General features: G+C 35.1%; 1 protein-coding gene and 1 pseudogene across 2 annotated transcripts; both read right to left on the minus strand.

Moving 5' to 3' along the window:
- Nucleotides 1-3,722: 3,722 nt before the first annotated feature.
- On the minus strand, nucleotides 3,723-4,883 carry LOC18426160 (acidic endochitinase). The gene has a single exon (XM_006832821.3). It carries the CDS (start codon nucleotides 4,755-4,757, stop codon nucleotides 3,849-3,851), a length of 909 nt encoding a protein of 302 aa, XP_006832884.1. The 5' UTR covers nucleotides 4,758-4,883; the 3' UTR covers nucleotides 3,723-3,848.
- A 17,601-nt stretch (nucleotides 4,884-22,484) lies between these two features.
- LOC18426161 (acidic endochitinase pseudogene) lies at nucleotides 22,485-23,731 on the minus strand (annotated as a pseudogene). Its single transcript, XR_016049871.1, has one exon. The product of XR_016049871.1 is annotated as an acidic endochitinase pseudogene (transcript).
- Between the last annotated feature and the right edge of the window lie 488 nt (nucleotides 23,732-24,219).

Here is a 24,219-nt window from a genome sequence, read left to right on the forward strand (position 1 = left end):
CGCAGCCAATCTTCCTTCGCCCCAACTACTTTGAAGAGGGGTTTTACCTAAGTTGTACGCGAGTGGGCTTACCAGAGACCTGCCCGTTATTTCGAACTTCGAACATAAGTTTTAATTTTGTAAAATAAAAATTTTCGGTCCGGTATTTTGAATACCGGAAAGCAAATTCAAAATTTAAAAACTTAAAGAGCAATCCGATAACTCGAACATTGGATAACTGTTTTTTGTTTAAACGTAAAAAACCAATTTGTCCGGTGTTTAGTTTATCGGACAGGGGATTAACTTGGAAAAAAACAATGACCAATAATTTGTTTGTACGTAATTTAAGACAAACGTGATCTCATTTTGTAATTGACCTAATATAGTTCGTACGTAAATTTCTCATTATTTTATGGCTTCCAAATTTCGTCGGATTAAGGCACCAAAGATCACTTTTTTTATGGTTATGTATAGAATTCCACTAGTAGAGGGGAAGAATCATACTTAAAACGTTATATACTATATCACATTTAGGACTAGTAACAGGCCGGGCTAGCCCTAACCTATCCCGGGGCCAGCTCAAGCCCGGCCTAGCCCGGATCGAACCAAAGTAACCCTGGCCCAATCCAAGCAGGGCAGCGGGCCAACTCTATCCTTACAAAAGGCCTGGCCCGGCGACTCTATCCTGGCCTAGCCATCGTGCCACATTTGGTGGCCTAAACCCTAGTTTTCCAGGAGCGGGCCTACCATGCTGCACCGAATCACAAGTAACCTAGGGATTGCAACTCAAGGAGCCTGCCATATGAGAGGAGCATTTTTTATTTTTACCGGGGAAGATAGCTCCTGGGAGCTCAATCAAGTTCTAATATTTTCATTTAAGATCATGGATAAATATAATCACTTTTTCAAGTATATCTGGAGCTCTATTAACTTTAATCTTTTCATTTAGGACCATGGATAAGTAAAATCACTTTTTTCAAGTTTATATTATGTATACTCATAGCTGCTTTCTCTAGAACATCAACAACCCCCCTTCTCTGCCATTATAAGCTTCTCTGCCATCATGTTTAAATGGTTACCACCTTCATCCATGTATCCTTCTTTGCAAAATCCATGTACAAGTGTATATGACAGTGTCCTGTTAGGAATTAAAGCAGCATCAATCACACTACCAAAGTCAACCCACTTTCACCTTTTTTTTGGGTAAGTAAAAAGTCCCAATTTCACTTCTTTTTAGGTAAGTAAAAAGTAGTAGGTCGGTCGAGATTTGGGTCCTATCATTTTGGTGGAAATGGAGTCGAGGATCTCATCATAGGACTCGACAATACTTCGGCCCATGCCCATAATTAAGTAAGCTAGAACCCATTTTCACTTAGGTAACACCATATAAGAATCGTATCATTGAAGTTTCCAACTTCATCATTTAAAAAAAAAAAAAAAAATTCTTGAGAGCATGGACATTGTTTTACTCCATTCATGGCCACTTTATAACTCTTTCTTTTGGTGCAATAAGTTTTTATCGGAGATAGAGGCATGCCTTCCCCACTTAATTATCCAATAACAATAATAATAATAATAATAATAATAATAACAATAACAACAATAAAAACAATAATAAGAACAATAATAACAATAATAATAATAATCGGGCTTAAAAGAGGAATCTTTGTTTTGTTAAAACCATTTTTTTAAGGGCTTTGGCTTCTTTGCTTACAAAATGTTGGCATTAACTACGGCAACATAGACAAAAATATTCTGCAAATACACAAGTGTAACTAATCGTATAAAGAAGGAAAATTTATATAAGGACCTTGAAAAACAACTGGATATTGAGTGATGATTCATATTTTTGAGTCTTTTCGCTAAGGTCCACCACTGCACTCTTCTTATTTTTTTCAATTTTACCTATGCACAATGTTTGCAATATTAGCCTGCTTTTTTTGTTGAATTTTCTTTTTTTGGTGTTTATGGATGTCCGATAGGCTGGAGTATATTAGCGGTGAGTCTAATGTTCTAAATATCGGATTATCCTAAACTTCAATTTGCCATTTCCCAATATCGTTAATATCGGACCACTCAAAACTTTAAATTTTTTTTTTTTATGTTTCGAGCAGTAAGATATTTGTAACACGGAACCACTAGACCTGCTTAAAACTTTTATAGACCACATGGTCCAATGTTCAAAATATCAAACGACTTGTTATAGGATTGTCTAATGCTTGGAACATTGGACTGCTAGGCTTGCTTAAAACTATCGTAGGCTAGGAAGTTTGTTCATCCTGATATCGAACTGCCCACTATAGGGTTGTACGATATTAGGAGCATTGGACCGAGCTTTTACGGACGAAAAAATCAAAATAAAAAAGTGATCAAATATTGCAAATTTCAGACCAGGGGGAATAATTGAATTGAAAATAAAAAAGGATGCAAGGTAGACCTTGGCATAAAATACTTGAAAATATGGATCATCATGTAGTATCCTTTTTTCTTCCTTTTATTTATTTATTTTCAGGTCCTTAAGTAATTTTTCCTATAAAGAAATGGTAATGAATGAACTAAAATTTATTTATATAAAAAATATTGGTGCACTTAAAAAGTAAATTTATAGGCTAAAATATCAATTCTCTAGTTTATTTAATATTTAGAGATCTATATATCTTCTCAGCCAAAACATACATACATGCCATTAGTTAATTTATACTAAATTTCTTAGGATAAAGTTTATATAAGGTTGCAACCTTAAAATGTAGAAATAACGTGAACATCAAAAATTCATCATAAAAGGTAGTTTTGATGTTGGAAAACCCTTTAATTAATCATCTCGACATCAAGGTATATGAATATTAAAATAAAAAAAATTTTGAGTCCTAAAAATAGTTTATCACGCAACACATTATCTAGACCAATCATTTTCAAGATTTTCAAGTATTTATAGATCTACTTGATTTGAACCATTTATGGAGTTTTAAGATTTTATAACTAGAAATGGAGATAGATTCTCAAGCCAACCTAAGAATTCTTTGCATTATATTTATGACAAAATTTGGCGGTGCTCTTTAATTTGATTATTTAAACTTACAACGTTATACAAACCACATCCAATTTCTTTTTTATATATATATATATATATATATATATATATATATATATATATATATATATATATACACGTGTGTGTATGTGTCATAAAGATGCTTATAAGAACCCTCGAACTTATTAAAGTCAATCGAGATCATACGAGCTACAGCCTACATGAGGAAGTGTGGAAGGAGAAGAACTAGAGGGCATATGTGGATTGAGAAACTTATTGCAATGTGAGTGGTATTTTAGGTAGGGGTGAGGTTTGTATAGAGTTGAGGTTTGTATAGAGTTGAGGCTCTAAACAATCAAAGTAAAGTGCACCTTCAAATAGTATCGAAAAAGGCTATTTCAATACTGAAAAATTTTGTGATAGTCTTAAAATATACTTTCATCTTTATTTATAAAATTTAAAGTTCTAAAAATAGTGTAGTTTGAGCAGATCTATGAAAACTTGAAATTCTTGAAAGTTGATGGTCCAAAAATGCATTACAAGATGCATTATTTCCAATTCTCATGTCCATGTATCTTGATGTCGAGATGATCAATTTGAGGATATTTGAACACGAGAATACCCACGTCTAGTGAAATTTTTGGGGTGGGCTCTAATTTGATTGTTTAGAGCCTTGGCTCTATAGACAACATATGGTAGAAGACAGGGAAAATACATACACAAAGACAAAATCAGATGTGGATGACAGATCGCATAAATAACATACAGGTCGAGAGAGAAAGAGAGATTTATTTTCTACTGCACAAGTAGTTTTGTAATGTGATATGGCCTAAAGATCTCAGACATGGCTTTTGATGGAGGAGCTATAGCCAGTTTGGTCATCATAGTACTTGGACCACAACATGACCCCTCCATACTTTTTAGAACCCTTTAACACAGGAAGCACCTCTGAAGTGAGGGTATCAGCAGAAATAAAGCCACTCCCCGCAGCTTCAGGTGCCGCCGGCAATCCCAAGAAGATCTTTGTTGCAGGGATGGACGACGTCCACTGCTTCCACGCATCCTCCAAGTTCGTAAGGTCACCCGACGCATACTGGCATGGAGGATTGTTGTAAAACTGCACCCAAACATAGTCGAAGAGTCCTGTCTTGAGGGCTCCTCCGATCCATGCGTCGGGGAATGGACACTGTGGAGCAGCGGTCAAGTACACTTTCTTTCCTCGGGGACTGAATCCCGAGAGTGTCCTTGCGAGCTCGTCCCAGTGTTGGTTTGTTCCCCCCTCAATGTCGAAATCAACACCATCAAGCACTGCATCACCCAGGGGGCGGGAAGATGCGTGTCCTCCAAGATAGTTGTTCCAGAGGTAGCTAGCGACTTGTTTCGCATCGTCAGAGGAGGCAAGGGAGTAGCTCCCGGCACCACCACCGATGGAGAGTAGGACCTTGACACCCTGCCTTTGACAGGACCTTATGTCGTCGCTGAGCCCAGTGCAACCATTGGAGTAGGGGTCGCAGTGGCCAGCCAGATTGATCTGCGGTGTTTGTCCATTGCCAAATGAGGCGAGGAAGGCTATGTTGACAAAGCCATAGTTGCTAGTGGCGCAAGTCTCTGCAAGGGTGCCCTCGTTGCCATTTTGGCCCCAGTAGATGGCAATGCTTCCGGCTTCGGACTGGGCAACGACCAGTGCCAGCACAAAGATGCAAAGACAGAAGATATTCTTGTTGATGGAGAGGATTGGAATGGCCATGGCTGAGTTGCTAGTAACTACCAAGGCAAAATGTATTATTAGTAGTAGAGCAACCTTGAGTATCTCTTAGAACACCACTAGTGGCTTGGTATGACAACCCTTGTAGCATGGGTCTCCTTTTATACTCTGCTCCATTGTTAGTGGGTTTTGCCTTTGCACAAGTGAGGATATGTCCTATGGACTTCACTTTTAGACCCATCTTGGACCTTAGGATGAGTTCTTCGCATATTCTTTAACCTTGTCATTATAGTATCATATGTAATAAACAAGGGATCATCATTATGGGATAAACATAATGGTCTTTTTCATTTTATTATCAATGTAAAATATTTTAATATCTATAATAGGGCTGCCATTGAGATCAGCTTTGGCCCTAGACGGCTCTTGTCCCCACAGGACGGCCCGGCCCTAACCGGGTCGAAGAGGCCCTTGCCTAGGCCCGGCCCTAGTCCTATACCCAGCTGTCCTAGCTAGGCTAGAAAAAATAAAAAATAAACCAAAGAAAAAGAAAGGAAAATAGGTTTGGGCCTGGCCTAACTGGGCTGCCAACCAGCCCTTAGGGCTGTGTGGCTTGGCCCAGGCCCTAGTTTTTAGGTCCGGGCCACAGGGCCCACTGCCACCCCTAATCAATATGAAACGTTATGTGAGAAAGAAACAATTTGTGGTTGTCTTATCTACTTGCTATGATTGATAAGAATTTGGGTTCCATTCAATTCTTTGTGTTGGAGACTTTAGCTTGCTCCAACAAGCACGTTGTTATCTTTGTCTCTAGCGACTACCCTAATTCATTAGCTTTTACGTGGCAGCTCAATACTTAAACTTGTTAAAGAAACATAAATAAATAATAAATAAATAAACCCCAATAAATATGTGTGGACCTGCAAAAGATTATCTTATGCAAAAGCATGCTAATTTTCCTTGGTACCCTAAAATAATCAAATTGTTGTTTAACATAATATAGTATGGATTTTCTACGAGGCATAGGCTTTATGAAAACAAAAGAAAACATCACTTCCAATTCTCGCCTGGAAAGTACTTTCAGCAACAAAAATCTCTATGATGGCTCTAAAATTAATTGTCATCACTAACAATGATATTTGATACTAAAAAAATGGTACAAACCTTACGGAGCTATGAACATTTATTTTTAAAGCAAAAAAAATTGCCGAGATAATTTGTTATTATATACACTTTTTTTCGATCTTGAAATCCTAATATTTTTACAACCATAATGTTCAAGCCAAGATGATCGATATAAAGGTTTTCCAATACTTGAATTACAATTTTAGATGATTATGAGGTATAGGTTTACTTAATTTCATAGGGTTGCAGTCCTATCAAACTATTTTCCATATAGTATAGCTTTAAGAAATGGGTGCAATTGACATACGGATGCATCTGTAGCTGTAGAGGTAAGGTGCACCTTCAAATTTTATCATGGTATATAATTTGGTTATAAAATGTGCTTAGGATTATCTCAAAATCCATTTTTATATCTAATTATAAAATTTTAAATTTCAAAAATGGTTAAAATCAAGTAGATCTAGAAACATATGAAAATCTTGAAAATGGACGGTGTAGATAATATGGCGTAAAATGTACTATTTATGAGACTTAAAATCTTTTTATTTTTCATGCTCATACATGTCGATGTTGAGATGATCAATCAAAGGGTTTTTCAATATTAAAACTACCTTTTCCGATGGATTTTTGAGGTGCATCTGTAGTTCTACATATAAAGTTGCAACCTTATATAAACTTTTTCCTTAAAAAATTTGCATGGATGTTTCTTTGTATAGACATTGACAACATTGTATACAGTGTCAACGTCTGTATCTTGTCCACATCATGTGGAGGGCTGTAAGGTTGACAAACACCCTTCCTACTGTTAAGATATCGTATTTTATTTTTTAATTTAAATATAGTATGTATCTAAATTTTTGATTGTAGGTGTATTTTCATAAATATAAATAAATAAATAAAATTTTAAATAAAAAAATAACCAAAATATCTATAAATTTATTTTGACCAATATTTTTTATTCAAACTATCCTTCCGTAAATTTTATTCAATCTTACTTATAACAATGAACCTAAAACAAAAATTTCATAGTAATATCATTTTTAATACATTAAAAATGAGATTTATTATTGGCCCTCGGATGAGCATTGTTCAATTTGAACCTTTAAAAGATGCATGTGCTCCTTTGAAGTGTCCACATGTTATGGACACAATACCAACCCTTTGTGTAACTACAACATATAAGGAGGAAAAATAATATAGAGAAAAAGACATAAACCCCTCTCTCTAAAACTATATACCCAAATAACCCCTTGTTATTGTAAATATCCCATGGACCCTGCATGTTAAACAAAAAGGACCTTTAACCCCCTTTTGACTTTTTTTTTTTCTTTGTCCAAATTATAGAATTTACCTTTCTTTTATTTTTTTAATCATGTTGGTATTTAAATCATGTAAAATCTTTCTTTTCTGTCCTGTGGAGCTCTTCCTCCCTCTCTCTTTAGCAACCTTTCTAGAACGCTTCTATCTCTCTCATCTCATGAACCTCGCGAGTAAGTTAAGAGAGGCATCATCAACTCAATCTTTCTTTTCTTGAACACTTATATCTCTCTCATCTTATGAACCTCGCGAGTAAGTTAAAAAAAACATCATCAACTTAATCTTTATGATGAGGTTATTTGAAAAAAAAGAATAATAAATTCTGTAATTTAGACAATAAAAAAACTAAAGATGGGGGCTAAACGTCTTTTTTATTTAACTTGGAGTTCCATTGGATGGTTATTAGACCAGGAGGATAGTTGGGATAACGTTTGAGATGGGGGTTATATGTATTTTTCTCAATAATAAACTTCATGACAAATTTCATAGGATTAAAGCACCACCAATCACATTTGTTTTATTGTTGAGCTTCATAATTCCACTAATGACTGGTAGAGGGAAGAACAATATATGCATATTACATTTAGGGTTGGGCTAGCCCTAGCCTATCCCTGGCCTCTATATAGCCAGCTTGAGCCCAGCCTGGCCTAGCGTGGACTAGAATGAAAAATCCCCGGCCCAATCGATGAAATGCCAGGCAGGACAATTCTATTTTGTCCTAGGCCAGGCCTAGCTTGACTCTTATCCTGGGCCAACGGCTAGGAGCCCAGGCATTTCCTAGCCCTTGAGCAATTTGGCAGCCTAAACCCTAGTTTTCCAAGATTGAGCCTACCAAGTATTGGAAATTTGGCAGCCTAAACCGTAATTGATAGAGAACTCCCCTTGAAGAAGCACTTCTCTACCCCGTTTCTCCTTGCTCGGGATGCCCAGGCTACCAAATTTCTAAAACTTGGAACCCCAACTTTAGGATGCCTTTAGAAGATCATGAACTAGATGAGTTTTTGATATGGGTGGTAATGGATCCGATCAGACCCTGGACCTAACTGGTTGACCTGCCCTCAGGTCTAAGTGTGGATCTAAATTTTAGACCCTACAGGTCGAATTTGGGTCCAAAACCTGGACCCCAATACTATTCGGGCAGGGTACAGTCGGATCCAACCCGAATAATATGGGTGTATGTGGGTATTCATAAAGGTTGCCAATATATTTGTTTCTTATGAATTTCTAGTTATTACATAAAATAGTAAAGAATATGGGTATATGTGGGTATTTATAAATGTTGTGCAATATTGCAATTGTTGCCAATAATATGGGTATACTTAAAACCTTAGACTGCTTTTTTTGTTTTTATCTATATGGATGTATGATAAGTTGAAAGTATATTAGTGGTCAGTCTAATGTTCTAAATATCAGACTGCCCTATACTTCAATTTGCCATTATATGATATTTGAGACACATAACCACTAGATTTGCTTAAAACTTTCGCAGACCACACGGTCCGATGTTCAAAACATTGAACTATTGCTATAGGATTTCCTAATGCTTGGAACATTGGGCTGCTAGGCCTGCTTAAAACTTTCGCAAGCTAGGCAGTCCATTGTTCTAGATATCAAATCATTCACTACAAGGTTGTATGATATTAGGAGCAATGGATTAACCCTAACAAACTAAAAAATTAAAATAAAAAAGCAATCCAATATTGCAAACATCAGACCAGAGAAAATTTTGAAATAAATAAATAAATAAATAAGGTGTGGGTGCCCTTTGACGTAAAATAATTAAAAATATGGATCATCACCTAGTATCCCTCTTTGGTTTTTCTTTCAGGTCCTCACATAATTTTTCCTATAAAGAAATGGTAATGAACGAACTAAAACTTATATATGTGAAAAATATTGGTGCACTTAAAAATTAAATTTATCGGCTAAAATATCACTTCTCTAGTTTGTTTAGAATTTATATATTTCAACTAAACTGAAACATACTTGCAGATTATAAGTTAATTGTATATGTATAGCTTCTGTAACAATCCTAAAATTTCAAAAAAAAAAAAAAAAAGAAAAAAAAAGAGGAGAAAATATGCTTATAAATAAGTGATGTTCTGTTTGAATATGATGGTCCTTGGGGACCATCACTGTTTTCAAAAACTTTTGCTTTGAATTAACTTTTGCTTTGCCTTTACTTTTTTTCCTTTCCCCGCTTTTGCCTCCTGCTGCTTGCAGCTGGCAGCGTCCTTTAGCGGACGTGGTTTTCGTACGATAAACGTTTGCTTTTAACGCGACACCTCAGGTATGAGATAGAGCGTAAGAAAATAATATAATAATACGTTATAAGAATTTAAATAGGGGATGTGAGCACTCCCACCCTAAAACAAAACTTTGAGATCTCTCTCTGGTCGAAACACAGTGAACTTCTCTCTCGAACCAAAAATTTTTATCGGAAGCTCCCTCTCAAATAATTGTGGGTAAGTGACATCGTCTTTCTGAAAAATAGTTTATTTTTAATAAATAATGATATTTTCGTCTAGGATCTTTATTTTATAAGTTTTGTATGTAAGTGACATCGTCTTTCTGAAAAATAGTCTATTTTTAATAAATAGTGATATTTCCGTCTAGGATCTTTATTTTATCAGTTTTGTGGGTAAGTGACCTCATTGTCTCGAAAAATAATCCATTCGTTTTAAAAATAAAATGAAATAATTATTTTTGCTTATTATCATGAATTTTAGGCGCGATAAATTTTATGCGCACGTGACCTCATTATCTTGAAAAATAATCTTTTTAATAAAAATTGTGATATTTCTTTCTACTGTTTTGAAATTTTGGACATTGTAAAATTCATGTGCAAATGACTGCCTTATTATTTAAAAATTGACATTTTTGCAATTGATTACAGTATTGTTGTAAAATGTTTATTTGTAAATTGACATTCCATAAATTGTGATAATTCCGTATTCTTGAATTTTTATAAGAGTTTTTCTATACATATTAAATTGGCAATTACGCTAGAATGCCTTTACAAACTGCACCGTTTCCAAAATTTGAGCCCAAAATATTTGATTGGTTATTTTTGAAATGTTGTAGAGTGTGACTGTTATTAATGGTTTAAGTGAAATTCATATTAATGGTTTCAGTAATATGTTGAGTACATGATATTGCTGCTTTCGAATGTTTAAAGAGATTTAGAAATAATTTAAGTATGTAAGTGGACTCATCCGGTTCGCCGGTGAGGTATAAGTGGACCTATCCGGGACGCCGGTAGGGATTAAGTGGACTCATCCGGTACGCCGGTGAGGTATAAGTGGACCTGCAGGGATTAAGTGGACCTATCTGGGACGCCGATAGGGATTAAGTGGACCTATCAGGACGCTGATGGGGTATATAGGTGACCTACTTGGGACGCCAGTAGGGTATTTTGTGAAATCCTTTGAATTATGCATTGACGCGTTAAAGTGTTATGTGCATTTCAATTATTCGGATTATACTTAATTATGCATTTATTGAAAGTGAAACTGTTGATGCATTTCTGTTAATAGATCTTCTTTTTGAAAATATTGATATCTTTCAACCATGATTATTTTTAGGATTATGATGATCACTTACTGAGTAGCCAAACTCATCAAACTATGGTAAACATTTTTCAGGATAACTGCGGTTTCATTTGTGTCCTCGTCAAGATCAACTTTGGGAAGATATTGTAGTTTTGCTTAAACTTTTTTTTTTTTTTTACTTTGTAAGAATTCGTCAGTGTAAATTTGTCCTATCAATAGATGTATATATGTTTTGTCTGTCACATTTTGGGGTGTGACAATTATGGTATCAGAGCAAAATACCCCTATCTTTTTCAGTAATCAGGTACACAAATTTAGAGGACTAAATTTCTTTAAGGAGGGAAGAATGTAACAATCCTAAAATTTCAAAAAAAAAAAAAAGGAGAAAATAAGCTTATAAATAGGTGATGTTCTGTTTGAGTATGATGGTCCTTGGGGACCATCACTGTTTTCAAAAACTTTTGTTTTGAATTAACTTTTGCTTTGCCTTTACTTTTTTCCTTTCCCCGCTTTTGCCTCCTGCTGCTTGCAGCTGGCAACGTCGTTTAGCGGACGTGGTTTTCGTACGATAAACGTTTGCTTTTAACGCGACACCTCAGGTATGAGATAGAGCGTAAGAAAATAATATAATAATACGTTATAAGAATTTAAATAGGGGATGTGAGCACTCCCACCCTAAAACAAAACTTTGAGATCTCTCTCTGGTCGAAACACAGTGAACTTCTCTCTCGAACCGAAAATTTTTATCGGAAGTTCCCTCTCAAATAATTGTGGGTAAGTGACATCGTTTTTCTGAAAAATAGTCTATTTTTAATAAATAGTGATATTTCCGTCTAGGATCTTTATTTTATCAGTTTTGTGTGTAAGTGACATCGTCTTTCTGAAAAATAGTTTATTTTTAATAAATAGTGATATTTTCGTCTAGGATCTTTATTTTATCAGTTTTGTGGGTAAGTGACCTCATTGTCTCGAAAAATAATCCATTCTTTTTAAAAATAAAATGAAATAATTATTTCTGCTTATTATCATGAATTTTAGGCGCGATAAATTTTATGCGCACGTGACCTCATTATCTTGAAAAATAATCTTTTTAATAAAAATTGTGATATCTCTTTCTACTGTTTTGAAATTTTAGACATTGTAAAATTCATGTGCAAATGACTGCCTCATTACTTAAAAATTGACATTTTTGCAATTGATTATAGTATTGTTGTAAAATGTTTATTTGTGAATTGATATTCCATAAATTGTGATAATTCCGTATTCTAGAATTTTTATAAGAGTTTTTCTATACATATTAAATTGGCAATTATGCTAGAATGCCTTTACAAACTGCACCCTTTCTAAATTTGAGCCCAAAATATTTGATTGGTTATTTTTGAAATGTTATAGAGAGTGACTGTTATTAATGGTTTAAGTGAAATTCATATTAATGGTTTCAGTAATATGTTGAGTACATGATATTGCTGCTTTCGAATGTTTAAAGAGATTTAGGAATAATTTAAGTATGCAAGTGGACTCATACGGTTCGCCGGTGAGGTATAAGTGGACCTATCCGGGACGCCGGTAGGGATTAAGTGGACTCATCCGGTACGCCGGTGAGGTATAAGTGGACCTGCAGGGATTAAGTGGACCTATCTGGGACGCCGATAGGGATTAAGTGGACCTATCAGGACGCTGATGGGATATTTTGTGAAATCCTTTGAATTATGCATTGACGCGTTAAAGTGTTATGTGCATTTCAATTATTCGGATTATACTTAATTATGCATTTACAGAAAGTGAAACTGCTGATGCATTTCTGTTAAAAGATCTTCTTTTTGAAAATATTGATATCTTTCAACCATGATTATTTTTAGGATTATGATGATCACTTACTGAGTAGCCAAACTCAACAAACTATGGTAAACATTTTTTAGGATAACTGCGGTTTCATTTGTGTCCTCGTCAAGATCAACTTTGGGAAGATATTGTAGTTTTGCTTAAACTTTTTTTTTTTGTTACTTCGTAGGAATTCGTCAGTGTAAATTTGTCCTATCAATAGATGTATATATGTTTTGTCTGTCACATTTTAGGGTGTGACAATTATGGTATCAGAGCAAAATACCCCTATCTTTTTTAGTAATCAGGTACACAAATTTAGAGGACTAAATTTCCTTACAGAGGGAAGAATGTAACAATCCTAAAATAACAAAAAAAAAAGAAAAAAAAAAAAAAAAATATGCTTATAAATAGGTGATGTTCTGTTTGAGTATGATGGTCCTTGGGGACCATCACTGTTTTCAAAAACTTTTGCTTTGAGTTAACTTTTGCTTTGCCTTTACTTTTTTCTTTTCCCCGCTTTTGCCTCTTGCTGCTTGCAACTGGTAGCGTCCTTTAGCGGACGTGGTTTTCGTACGATAAACGTTTGCTTTTAACGCGACACCTTAGGTATGAGGTAGAGCGTAAGAAAATTATATAATAATACGTTATAAGAATTTAAATAGGGGATGTGAGCACTCCCACCCTAAAACAAACCTTTGAGATCTCTCTCTGGTCGAAACACAGTGAACTTCTCTCTCGAACCGAAAATTTTTATCGGAAGCTCCCTCTCAAATAATTGTGGGTAAGTGACATCGTCTTTCTGAAAAATAGTCTATTTTTAATAAATAGTGATATTTCCGTCTAGGATCTTTATTTTATCAGTTTTTTGTGTAAGTGACATCGTCTTTCTGAAAAATAGTCTATTTTTAATAAATAGTGATATTTTCGTCTAGGATCTTTATTTTATCAATTTAGTGGGTAAGTGACCTCATTGTCTCGAAAAATAATCCATTCTTTTTAAAAATAAAATGAAATAATTATTTCTGCTTATTATCATGAATTTTTGGCGCGATAAATTTTATGCGCACGTAACCTCATTATCTTGAAAAATAATCTTTTTAATAAAAGTTGTGATATTTCTTTCTACTGTTTTGAAATTTTAGACATTGTAAAATTCATGTGCAAATGACTGCCTTATTATTTAAAAATTAACATTTTTGCAATTGATTATCGTATTGTTGTAAAATGTTTATTTGTGAATTGATATTCCATAAATTGTGATAATTCCGTATTCTTGAATTTTTATAAGAGTTTTTCTATACATATTAAATTGGCAATTATGCTAGAATGCCTTTACAAACTGCACCCTTTCTAAATTGGGAGCCCAAAATATTTGATTGGTTATTTTTGAAATGTTGTAGAGTGTGACTGTTATTAATGGTTTAAGTGAAATTCATATTAATGGTTTCAGTAATATGTTGAGTACATGATATTGCTACTTTCGAATGTTTAAAGAGATTTAGAAATAATTTAAGTATGTAAGTGGACTCATCCGGTTCGCCGGTGAGGTATAAGTGGACCTATCCGGGACGCCGGTAGGGATTAAGTGGACTCATCCGGTACGCCGGTGAGGTATAAGTGGACCTGCAGGGATTAAGTGGACCTATCTGGGACGCCGATACAGATTAAGTGGACCTATCAGGACGCTGATGGGGTATATAGGTGACCTACTTGGAACGCCAGTAGGGTATTTTGTGAAATCCTTTGAATTATGCATTGACGCGTTAAAGTGTTATGTGCATTTCAATTATTCGGATTATACTTAATTATGCATTTATTGAAAGTGAAACTGTTGATGCATTTCTATTAATAGATCTTCTTTTTGAAAATATTGATATCTTTCAACCATGATTATTTTTAGGATTATGATGATCACTTACTGAGTAGCCAAACTCATTAAACTATGGTAAACATTTTTCACGATAACTGCGGTTTCATGTGTGTCCTCGTCAAGATCAACTTTGGGAAGATATTGTAGTTTTGCTTAAACTTTTTTTTTTTGTTACTTTGTAAGAATTCGTCAGTGTAAATTTGTCCTATCAATAGATGTATATATGTTTTGTCTGTCACATTTTGAGGTGTGACAATTATGGTATCAGAGCAAAATACCCCTATCTTTTTCAGTAATGAGGTACACAATTTTAGAGGACTAAATTTCTTTATGGAGGGAAGAATGTAACAATCCTAAAATTTCAAACAAAAAAAAAAAAAGGAGAAAATATGCTTATAAATAGGTGATGTTCTGTTTGAGTATGATGGTCCTTGGGGACCATCACTGTTTTCAAAAACTTTTGCTTTGAATTAACTTTTGCTTTGCCTTTACTTTTTTCCTTTCCCCGCTTTTGCCTCCCGCTGCTTGGAGCTGGCAGCGTCCTTTAGCGGACGTGGTTTTCGTACGATAAACGTTTGCTTTTAACGCGACACCTCAGGTATGAGGTAGAGCGTAAGAAAATAATATAATAATACGTTATAAGAATTTAAATAGGGGATGTGAGCACTCCCACCCTAAAACAAAACTTTGAGATCTCTCTCTGGTCGAAGCACAGTAAACTTCTCTCGCAAACCGAAAATTTTTATCGGAAACTCCCTCTCAAATAATTGTGGGTAAGTGACATCGTCTTTCTGAAAAATACTCTATTTTTAATAAATAGTGATATTTCCGTCTAGGATCTTTATTTTATCAGTTTTGTGTGTAAGTGACATCGTCTTTCTGAAAAATAGTCTATTTTTAATAAATAGTGATATTTCCGTCTAGGATCTTTATTTTATCAGTTTTGTGGGTAAGTGACCTCAATGTCTCGAAAAATAATCCACTCTTTTTAAAAATAAAATGAAATAATTATTTCTGCTTATTATCATGAATTTTAGGAGCGATAAATTTTATGCGCACGTGACCTCATTATCTTGAAAAATAGTCTTTTTAATAAAAATTGTGATATTTCTTTCTACTGTTTTGAAATTTTAGACATTGTAAAATTCATGTGCAAATGACTGCCTTATTATTTAAAAATTGAAATTTTTGCAATTGATTATAGTATTGTTGTAAAATGTTTATTTGTGAATTGATATTCCATAAATTGTGATAATTCCGTATTCTTGAATTTTTATAAGAGTTTTTCTATACATATTAAATTGGCAATTATGCTAGAATGCCTTTACAAATTGCACCCTTTCCAAATTTGAGCCCAAAATATTTGATTGGTTATTTTTGAAATGTTATAGAGAGTGACTGTTATTAATGGTTTAAGTGAAATTCATATTAATGGTTTCAGTAATATGTTGAGTACATGATATTGCTGCTTTCGAATGTTTAAAGAGATTTAGAAATAATTTAAGTATGTAAGTGGACTCATCCGGTTCGCCGGTGAGGTATAAGTGGACCTATCCGGGACGCCGGTAGGGATTAAGTGGACTCATCCGGTACGCCGGTGAGGTATAAGTGGAACTGCAGGGATTAAGTGGACCTATCTGGGACGCCGATAGGGATTAAGTGGACCTATCAGGACGCTGATGGGGTATATAGGTGACCTACTTGGGACGCCAGTAGGGTATTTTGTGAAATCCTTTGAATTATGCATTGACGCGTTAAAGTGTTATGTGCATTTCAATTATTCGGATTATACTTAATTATGCATTTATTGAAAGTGAAACTGTTGATGCATTTCTGTTAATAGATCTTCTTTTTGAAAATATTGATATCTTTCAACCATGATTATTTTTAAGATTATGATGATCACTTACTGAGTAGCCAAACTCATCAAACTATGGTAAACATTTTTCAGGATAACTGCGGTTTCATTTGTGTCCTCGTCAAGATCAACTTTGGGAAGATATTGTAGTTTTGCTTAAACTTTTTTTTTTTGTTACTTTGTAAGAATTCGTCAGTGTAAATTTGTCCTATCAATAGATGTATATATGTTTTGTCTGTCACATTTTGGGGTGTGACAATTATGGTATCAGAGCAAAATACCCCTATCTTTTTAAGTAATGAGGTACACAAATTTAGAGGACTAAATTTCTTTAAGGAGGAAAGAATGTAACAATCCTAAAATTCCAAAAAAAAAAAAAAAAAAAAAAGGAGAAAATATGCTTATAAATAGGTGATGTTCTGTTTGAGTATGATGGTCCTTGGGGACCATCACTGTTTTAAAAAGCTTTTGCTTTGAATTAACTTTTGCTTTGCCTTTACTTTTTTCTTTTTCTCGCTTTTGCCTCTTGCTGCTTGCAGCTGGCAGCGTCCTTTGGCGGACGTGGTTTTCGTACGATAAACGTTTGCTTTTAACGCGACACCTTAGGTATGAGGTAGAGCGTAAGAAAATTATATAATAATACGTTATAAGAATTTAAATAGGGGATGTGAGCACTCCCACCCTAAAACAAAACTTTGAGATCTCTCTCTGGTCGAAACACAGTGAACTTCTCTCTCGAACCGAAAATTTTTATCGGAAGCTCCCTCTCAAATAATTGTGGGTAAGTGACATCGTCTTTCTGAAAAATAGTCTATTTTTAATAAATAGTGATATTTCCGTCTAGGATCTTTATTTTATCAGTTTTTTGTGTAAGTGACATCGTCTTTCTGAAAAATAGTCTATTTTTAATAAATAGTGATATTTTCGTCTAGGATCTTTATTTTATCAATTTAGTGGGTAAGTGACCTCATTGTCTCGAAAAATAATCCATTCTTTTTAAAAATAAAATGAAATAATTATTTCTGCTTATTATCATGAATTTTTGGCGCGATAAATTTTATGCGCACGTAACCTCATTATCTTGAAAAATAATCTTTTTAATAAAAGTTGTGATATTTCTTTCTACTGTTTTGAAATTTTAGACATTGTAAAATTCATGTGAAAATGACTGCCTTATTATTTAAAAATTAACATTTTTGCAATTGATTATCGTATTGTTGTAAAATGTTTATTTGTGAATTGATATTCCATAAATTGTGATAATTCCGTATTCTTGAATTTTTATAAGAGTTTTTCTATACATATTAAATTGGCAATTATGCTAGAATGCCTTTACAAACTGCACCCTTTCTAAATTGGGAGCCCAAAATATTTGATTGGTTATTTTTGAAATGTTGTAGAGTGTGACTGTTATTAATGGTTTAAGTGAAATTCATATTAATGGTTTCAGTAATATGTTGAGTACATGATATTGCTACTTTCGAATGTTTAAAGAGATTTAGAAATAATTTAAGTATGTAAGTGGACTCATCCGGTTCGCCGGTGAGGTATAAGTGGACCTATCCGGGACGCCGGTAGGGATTAAGTGGACTCATCCGGTACGCCGGTGAGGTATAAGTGGACCTGCAGGGATTAAGTGGACCTATCTGGGACGCCGATACAGATTAAGTGGACCTATCAGGACGCTGATGGGGTATATAGGTGACCTACTTGGAACGCCAGTAGGGTATTTTGTGAAATCCTTTGAATTATGCATTGACGCGTTAAAGTGTTATGTGCATTTCAATTATTCGGATTATACTTAATTATGCATTTATTGAAAGTGAAACTGTTGATGCATTTCTATTAATAGATCTTCTTTTTGAAAATATTGATATCTTTCAACCATGATTATTTTTAGGATTATGATGATCACTTACTGAGTAGCCAAACTCATTAAACTATGGTAAACATTTTTCACGATAACTGCGGTTTCATGTGTGTCCTCGTCAAGATCAACTTTGGGAAGATATTGTAGTTTTGCTTAAACTTTTTTTTTTTGTTACTTTGTAAGAATTCGTCAGTGTAAATTTGTCCTATCAATAGATGTATATATGTTTTGTCTGTCACATTTTGAGGTGTGACAATTATGGTATCAGAGCAAAATACCCCTATCTTTTTCAGTAATGAGGTACACAATTTTAGAGGACTAAATTTCTTTATGGAGGGAAGAATGTAACAATCCTAAAATTTCAAACAAAAAAAAAAAAAGGAGAAAATATGCTTATAAATAGGTGATGTTCTGTTTGAGTATGATGGTCCTTGGGGACCATCACTGTTTTCAAAAACTTTTGCTTTGAATTAACTTTTGCTTTGCCTTTACTTTTTTCCTTTCCCCGCTTTTGCCTCCCGCTGCTTGGAGCTGGCAGCGTCCTTTAGCGGACGTGGTTTTCGTACGATAAACGTTTGCTTTTAACGCGACACCTCAGGTATGAGTTAGAGCGTAAGAAAATAATATAATAATACGTTATAAGAATTTAAATAGGGGATGTGAGCACTCCCACCCTAAAACAAAACTTTGAAATCTCTCTCTGGTCGAAGCACAGTGAACTTCTCTCTCGAACCGAAAATTTTTATCGGAAGCTCCCTCTCAAATAATTGTGGGTAAGTGACATCGTCTTTCTGAAAAATAGTCTATTTTTAATAAATAGTATATTTCCGTCTAGGATCTTTATTTTATCAGTTTTGTGTGTAAGTGACATCGTCTTTCTGAAAAATAGTCTATTTTTAATAAATAGTGATATTTTCGTCTAGGATCTTTATTTTATCAGTTTTGTGGGTAAGTGACCTCATTGTCTCGAAAAATAATCCATTCTTTTTAAAAATAAAATGAAATAATTATTTCTGCTTATTATCATGAATTTTTGGCGCGATAAATTTTATGCGCACGTGACCTCATCATCTTGAAAAATAATCTTTTTAATAAAAATTGTGATATTTCTTTCTACTGTTTTGAAATTTTAGACATTGTAAAATTCATGTGCAAATGACTGCCTTATTATTTAAAAACTGACATTTTTGCAATTGATTATAGTATTGTTGTAAAATGTTTATTTGTGAATTGATATTCCATAAATTGTGATAATTCCGTATTCTTGAATTTTTATAAGAGTTTTTCTATACATATTAAATTGGCAATTATGCTAGAATGCCTTTACAAACTGCACCCTTTCCAAATTTGAGCCCAAAATATTTGATTGGTTATTTTTGAAATGTTATAGAGAGTGACTGTTATTAATGGTTTAAGTGAAATTCATATTAATGGTTTCCGTAATATGTTGAGTACATGATATTGCTGCTTTCGAATGTTTAAAGAGATTTGGAAATAATTTAAGTATGTAAGTGGACTCATCCGGTTCGTCGGTGAGGTATAAGTGGACCTATCCGGGACGCCGGTAGGGATTAAGTGGACTCATCCGGTACGCCGGTGAGGTATAAGTGGACCTGCAGGGATTAAGTGGACCTATCTGGGACGCCGATAGGGATTAAGTGGACCTATCAGGACGCTGATGGGGTATATAGGTGACCTACTTGGGACGCCAGTAGGGTATTTTGTGAAATCCTTTGAATTATTCATTGACGCGTTAAAGTGTTATGTGCATTTCAATTATTCGGATTATACTTAATTATGCATTTATTGAAAGTGAAACTGTTGATGCATTTCTGTTAATAGATCTTCTTTTTGAAAATATTGATATCTTTCAACCATGATTATTTTTAGGATTATGATGATCACTTACTGAGTAGCCAAACTCATCAAACTATGGTAAACATTTTTCAGGATAACTGCGGTTTCATTTGTGTCCTCGTCAAGATCAACTTTGGGAAGATATTGTAGTTTTTCTTAAACTTTTTTTTTTTTCTTACTTTGTGAGAATTCGTCAGTGTAAATTTGTCCTATCAATAGATGTATATATGTTTTGTCTGTCACATTTTGGCGTGTGACAATTATGGTATCAGAGCAAAATACCCCTATCTTTTTAAGTAATCAGGTACACAAATTTAGAGGACTAAATTTCTTTAAGGAGGAAAGAATGTAACAATTCTAAAATTTCAAAAAAAAAAAAAAAAAAAAAAAAAGGAGAAAATATGCTTATAAATAGGTGATGTTCTGTTTGAGTATGATGGTCCTTGGGGACCATCACTGTTTTAAAAAACTTTTGCTTTGAATTAACTTTTGCTTTGCCTTTACTTTTTTCCTTTCCCCGCTTTTGCCTCTTGCTGCTTGGAGCTGGCAACGTCCTTTAGCGGATGTGGTTTTCGTACGATAAACGTTTGCTTTTAACGCGACACCTTAGGTATGAGGTAGAGCGTAAGAAAATTATATAATAATACGTTATAAGAATTTAAATAGGGGATGTGAGCACTCCCACCCTAAAACAAAACTTTGAGATCTCTCTCTGGTCGAAACATAGTGAACTTCTTTCTCGAACCGAAAATTTTTATCGGAAGCTCCCTCTCAAATAATTGTGGGTAAGTGACATCGTCTTTCTGAAAAATTGTCTATTTTTAATAAATAGTGATATTTCCGTCTAGGATCTTTATTTTATCAGTTTTGTGTGTAAGTGACATCGTCTTTCTGAAAAATAGTCTATTTTTAATAAATAGTGATATTTCCGTCTAGGATCTTTATTTTATCAGTTTTGTGGGTAAGTGACCTCATTCTCTCGAAAAATAATCCATTCTTTTTAAAAATAAAATGAAATAATTATTTCTGCTTATTATCATGAATTTTAGGCGCGATAAATTTTATGCGCACGTGACCTCATTATCTTGAAAAATAATCTTTTTAATAAAAATTGTGATATTTCTTTCTACTGTTTTGAAATTTTAGACATTGTAAAATTCATGTGCAAATGACTGCCTTATTATTTAAAAATTGACATTTTTGCAATTGATTATAGTATTGTTGTAAAATGTTTATTTGTGAATTGATATTCCATAAATTGTGATAATTCCGTATTCTTGAATTTTTATAAGAGTTTTTCTATACATATTAAATTGGCAATTATGCTAGAATGCCTTTACAAACTGCACCCTTTCTAAATTTGAGCCCAAAATATTTGATTGGTCATTTTTGAAATGTTATAGAGAGTGACTGTTATTAATGGTTTAAGTGAAATTCATATTAATGGTTTCAGTAATATGTTGAGTACATGATATTGCTGCTTTCGAATGTTTAAAGAGATTTAGGAATAATTTAAGTATGCAAGTGGACTCATCCGGTTCGCCGGTGAGGTATAAGTGGACCTATCCGGGACGCCGGTAGGGATTAGGTGGACTCATCCGGTACGCCGGTGAGGTATAAGTGGACCTGCAGGGATTAAGTGGACCTATCTGGGACGCCGATAGGGATTAAGTGGACCTATCAGGACGCCGATGGGGTCTATAGGTGACCTACTTGGGACGCCAGTAGGGTATTTTGTGAAATCCTTTGATATATGCATTGACGCGTTAAAGTGTTATGTGCATTTCAATTATTCGGATTATACTTAATTATGCATTTATTGAAAGTGAAACTGTTGATGCATTTCTGTTAATAGATCTTCTTTTTGAAAATATTGATATCTTTCAACCATGATTATTTTTAGGATTATGATGATCACTTACTGAGTAGCCAAACTCATCAAACTATGGTAAACATTTTTCAGGATAACTGCGGTTTCATTTGTGTCCTCGTCAAGATCAACTTTGGGAAGATATTGTAGTTTTGCTTAAACTTTTTTTTTTTGTTACTTTGTAAGAATTCGTCAGTGTAAATTTGTCCTATCAATAGATGTATATATGTTTTGTCTGTCACATTTCGGGGTGTGACAGCTTCACTCAGGATATGACTATTAATAGTGCATAATAACAAACCATGATTCGTGTAGCCAACTTCAATTAATTAAAAAAAGACTATGATGATGATGACGATGATATACGTGTGTGTCATCATCATGCTTCTAAAAACCGTCGAAGTTATGAAAGTCAGTCGAGATCATATCAGCCATAGCCGATCCTAGAAAAGACACACGAAAAAAGGAAAAACTACACAAGGAAGTGTGGAAGAAAAAGACCTACAGGGCATGCATGGATTGAGAAACTTATTGCAATGGGAGGGGCCGAGTGGTGTTTTAGGTAATAAACAACAACATATGCATACAAATACAATTCAAGATAATAGAAGACAGGGAAAATATATACACAAAGACAGATCCAGATGTAGATGACAGAGCACATAAATAACATACAGGTTGAGAGAGAGGGGGGGGGGGGATTTATTTACTACTGCACAAGTAGTTTTGGAATGTGATATGGCCTAAAGATCTCAGACATGGCTTTCGATGGAGGAGCTATAGCCAGTTTGGTCATCATAGTACTTGGACCACAACATGACCCCTCCATACTTTTTTGAACCCTTTAACACAGGAAGCACCTCTGAAGTGAGGGTATCAGCAGAAATGAAGCCACTCCCCGCAGCTTCAGGTGCCGGCGGCAATCCCAAGAAGATCTTTGTAGCAGGGATGGATGATGTCCAATGCTTCCGCACATCCTCCAAGTTTGTAAGGTCACCCGACACATACTGGCATAGGGGATTGTTGTAAAACTAAACCCAAACATAGTCGAAGAGTCCTGTCTTGAGGGCTCCTCCGACCCATTCGTCGGGGAATGGACACTGTGGAGCAGCGGTCAAGTACACCTTCTTTCCTCGGCGACTGAATCCTGAGAGTGTCCTTGCGAGCTCATCCCAGTGTTGGTTTGTTCCCCCCTCAATGTTGAAATCAACACCATCAAGCACTGCATCACTCAGGGGGCGGGAAGATGAGTGTCCTCCAAGATAGTTGTTCATCGTCAGAGGAGGCAAGGGAGTAGCTCCCGGCACCACCACCGATGGAGAGTAGGACCTTGACACCCTGCCGTTGACAGGACCTTATGTCGTCGCTGAGCCCAGTGCAACCATTGGAGTAGGGGTCACAGTGGCCAGCCAGGTTGATCTGCAGTGTTTGTCCATTGCCAAATGAGGCGAGGAAGGCTATGTTGACAAAGCCATAGTTGCTAGTGGCGCAAGTCTCTGCAAGAGTGCCCAAGTTGCCATTTTGGCCCCAGTAGATGGCAATGCTTCCGGCTTCGGATCGGGCAATGACCAGTGCCAGTACAACGATGCAATGCCCGAAGATATTCTTCTTGATAGAGACGATTGAAATGGCCATGGCTGAGTTTCTAGCAACTACCAAGGCAAGATGTATTATTAGTATTAGAGCAACCTTGGGTATCTACTATAACACCACTAGTTGCTAGTTTGGTATGACAACCCTAGTACCACTGCTCTCCTTTTATACCCTGCTTCACTGTTAAGTCGGTTTTGGCTTTGCACAACTGAGGATATGTCTTATGGATTTCATTTTTAGACCCATCTTGGACCTTAGGATGAGTTCTTAGCACCTTCTAACCTTGTCGTTATAATATCATATATAATATATAAGGGATAATCATATGAGTCTTGCTCTTCATTTTATTATCAATGTAAATTTTTTTTAATATCAGTACTAGGGCTGGCAATGAGCTCAGTCTTGGCCCTAGTCCCACTTTGGTCCCCACAAGGCCAGTCCGGCCCTAACTGGGTCGAAGAGGCCCTTGCCCAGGCTTGGCCCTAGCCCTATCTGAGTGAGGCCGAGCCGGGCTATGCCAGGATAAACTAAAAATAAATAAATAATAAATCAAAGAAAAAAAAGAAGAACAATAAAATCGGGCCGGGCCGAACTGCGCTACCCCGACCAGCCCTCAGGCCTTGGTGGCTGGCCAAGGCCCTAGTTTTTCAGGCCGGGCCACTGGGCCCGCTGCCATCCCTAATCAATATGAAATGTTTTTGTTTACACTTCGATATGCGAGAAAGAAACAATTTTTGGTTGTCTTCTCCACTTGTCATGATTGATAAGA

Source organism: Amborella trichopoda, chromosome 1 (assembly GCF_054954075.1).
Source record: "Amborella trichopoda isolate Santa Cruz 75 chromosome 1, AtrichopodaSantaCruz75HAP2 v2.0, whole genome shotgun sequence".
Lineage (NCBI taxonomy): Eukaryota > Viridiplantae > Streptophyta > Magnoliopsida > Amborellales > Amborellaceae > Amborella > Amborella trichopoda.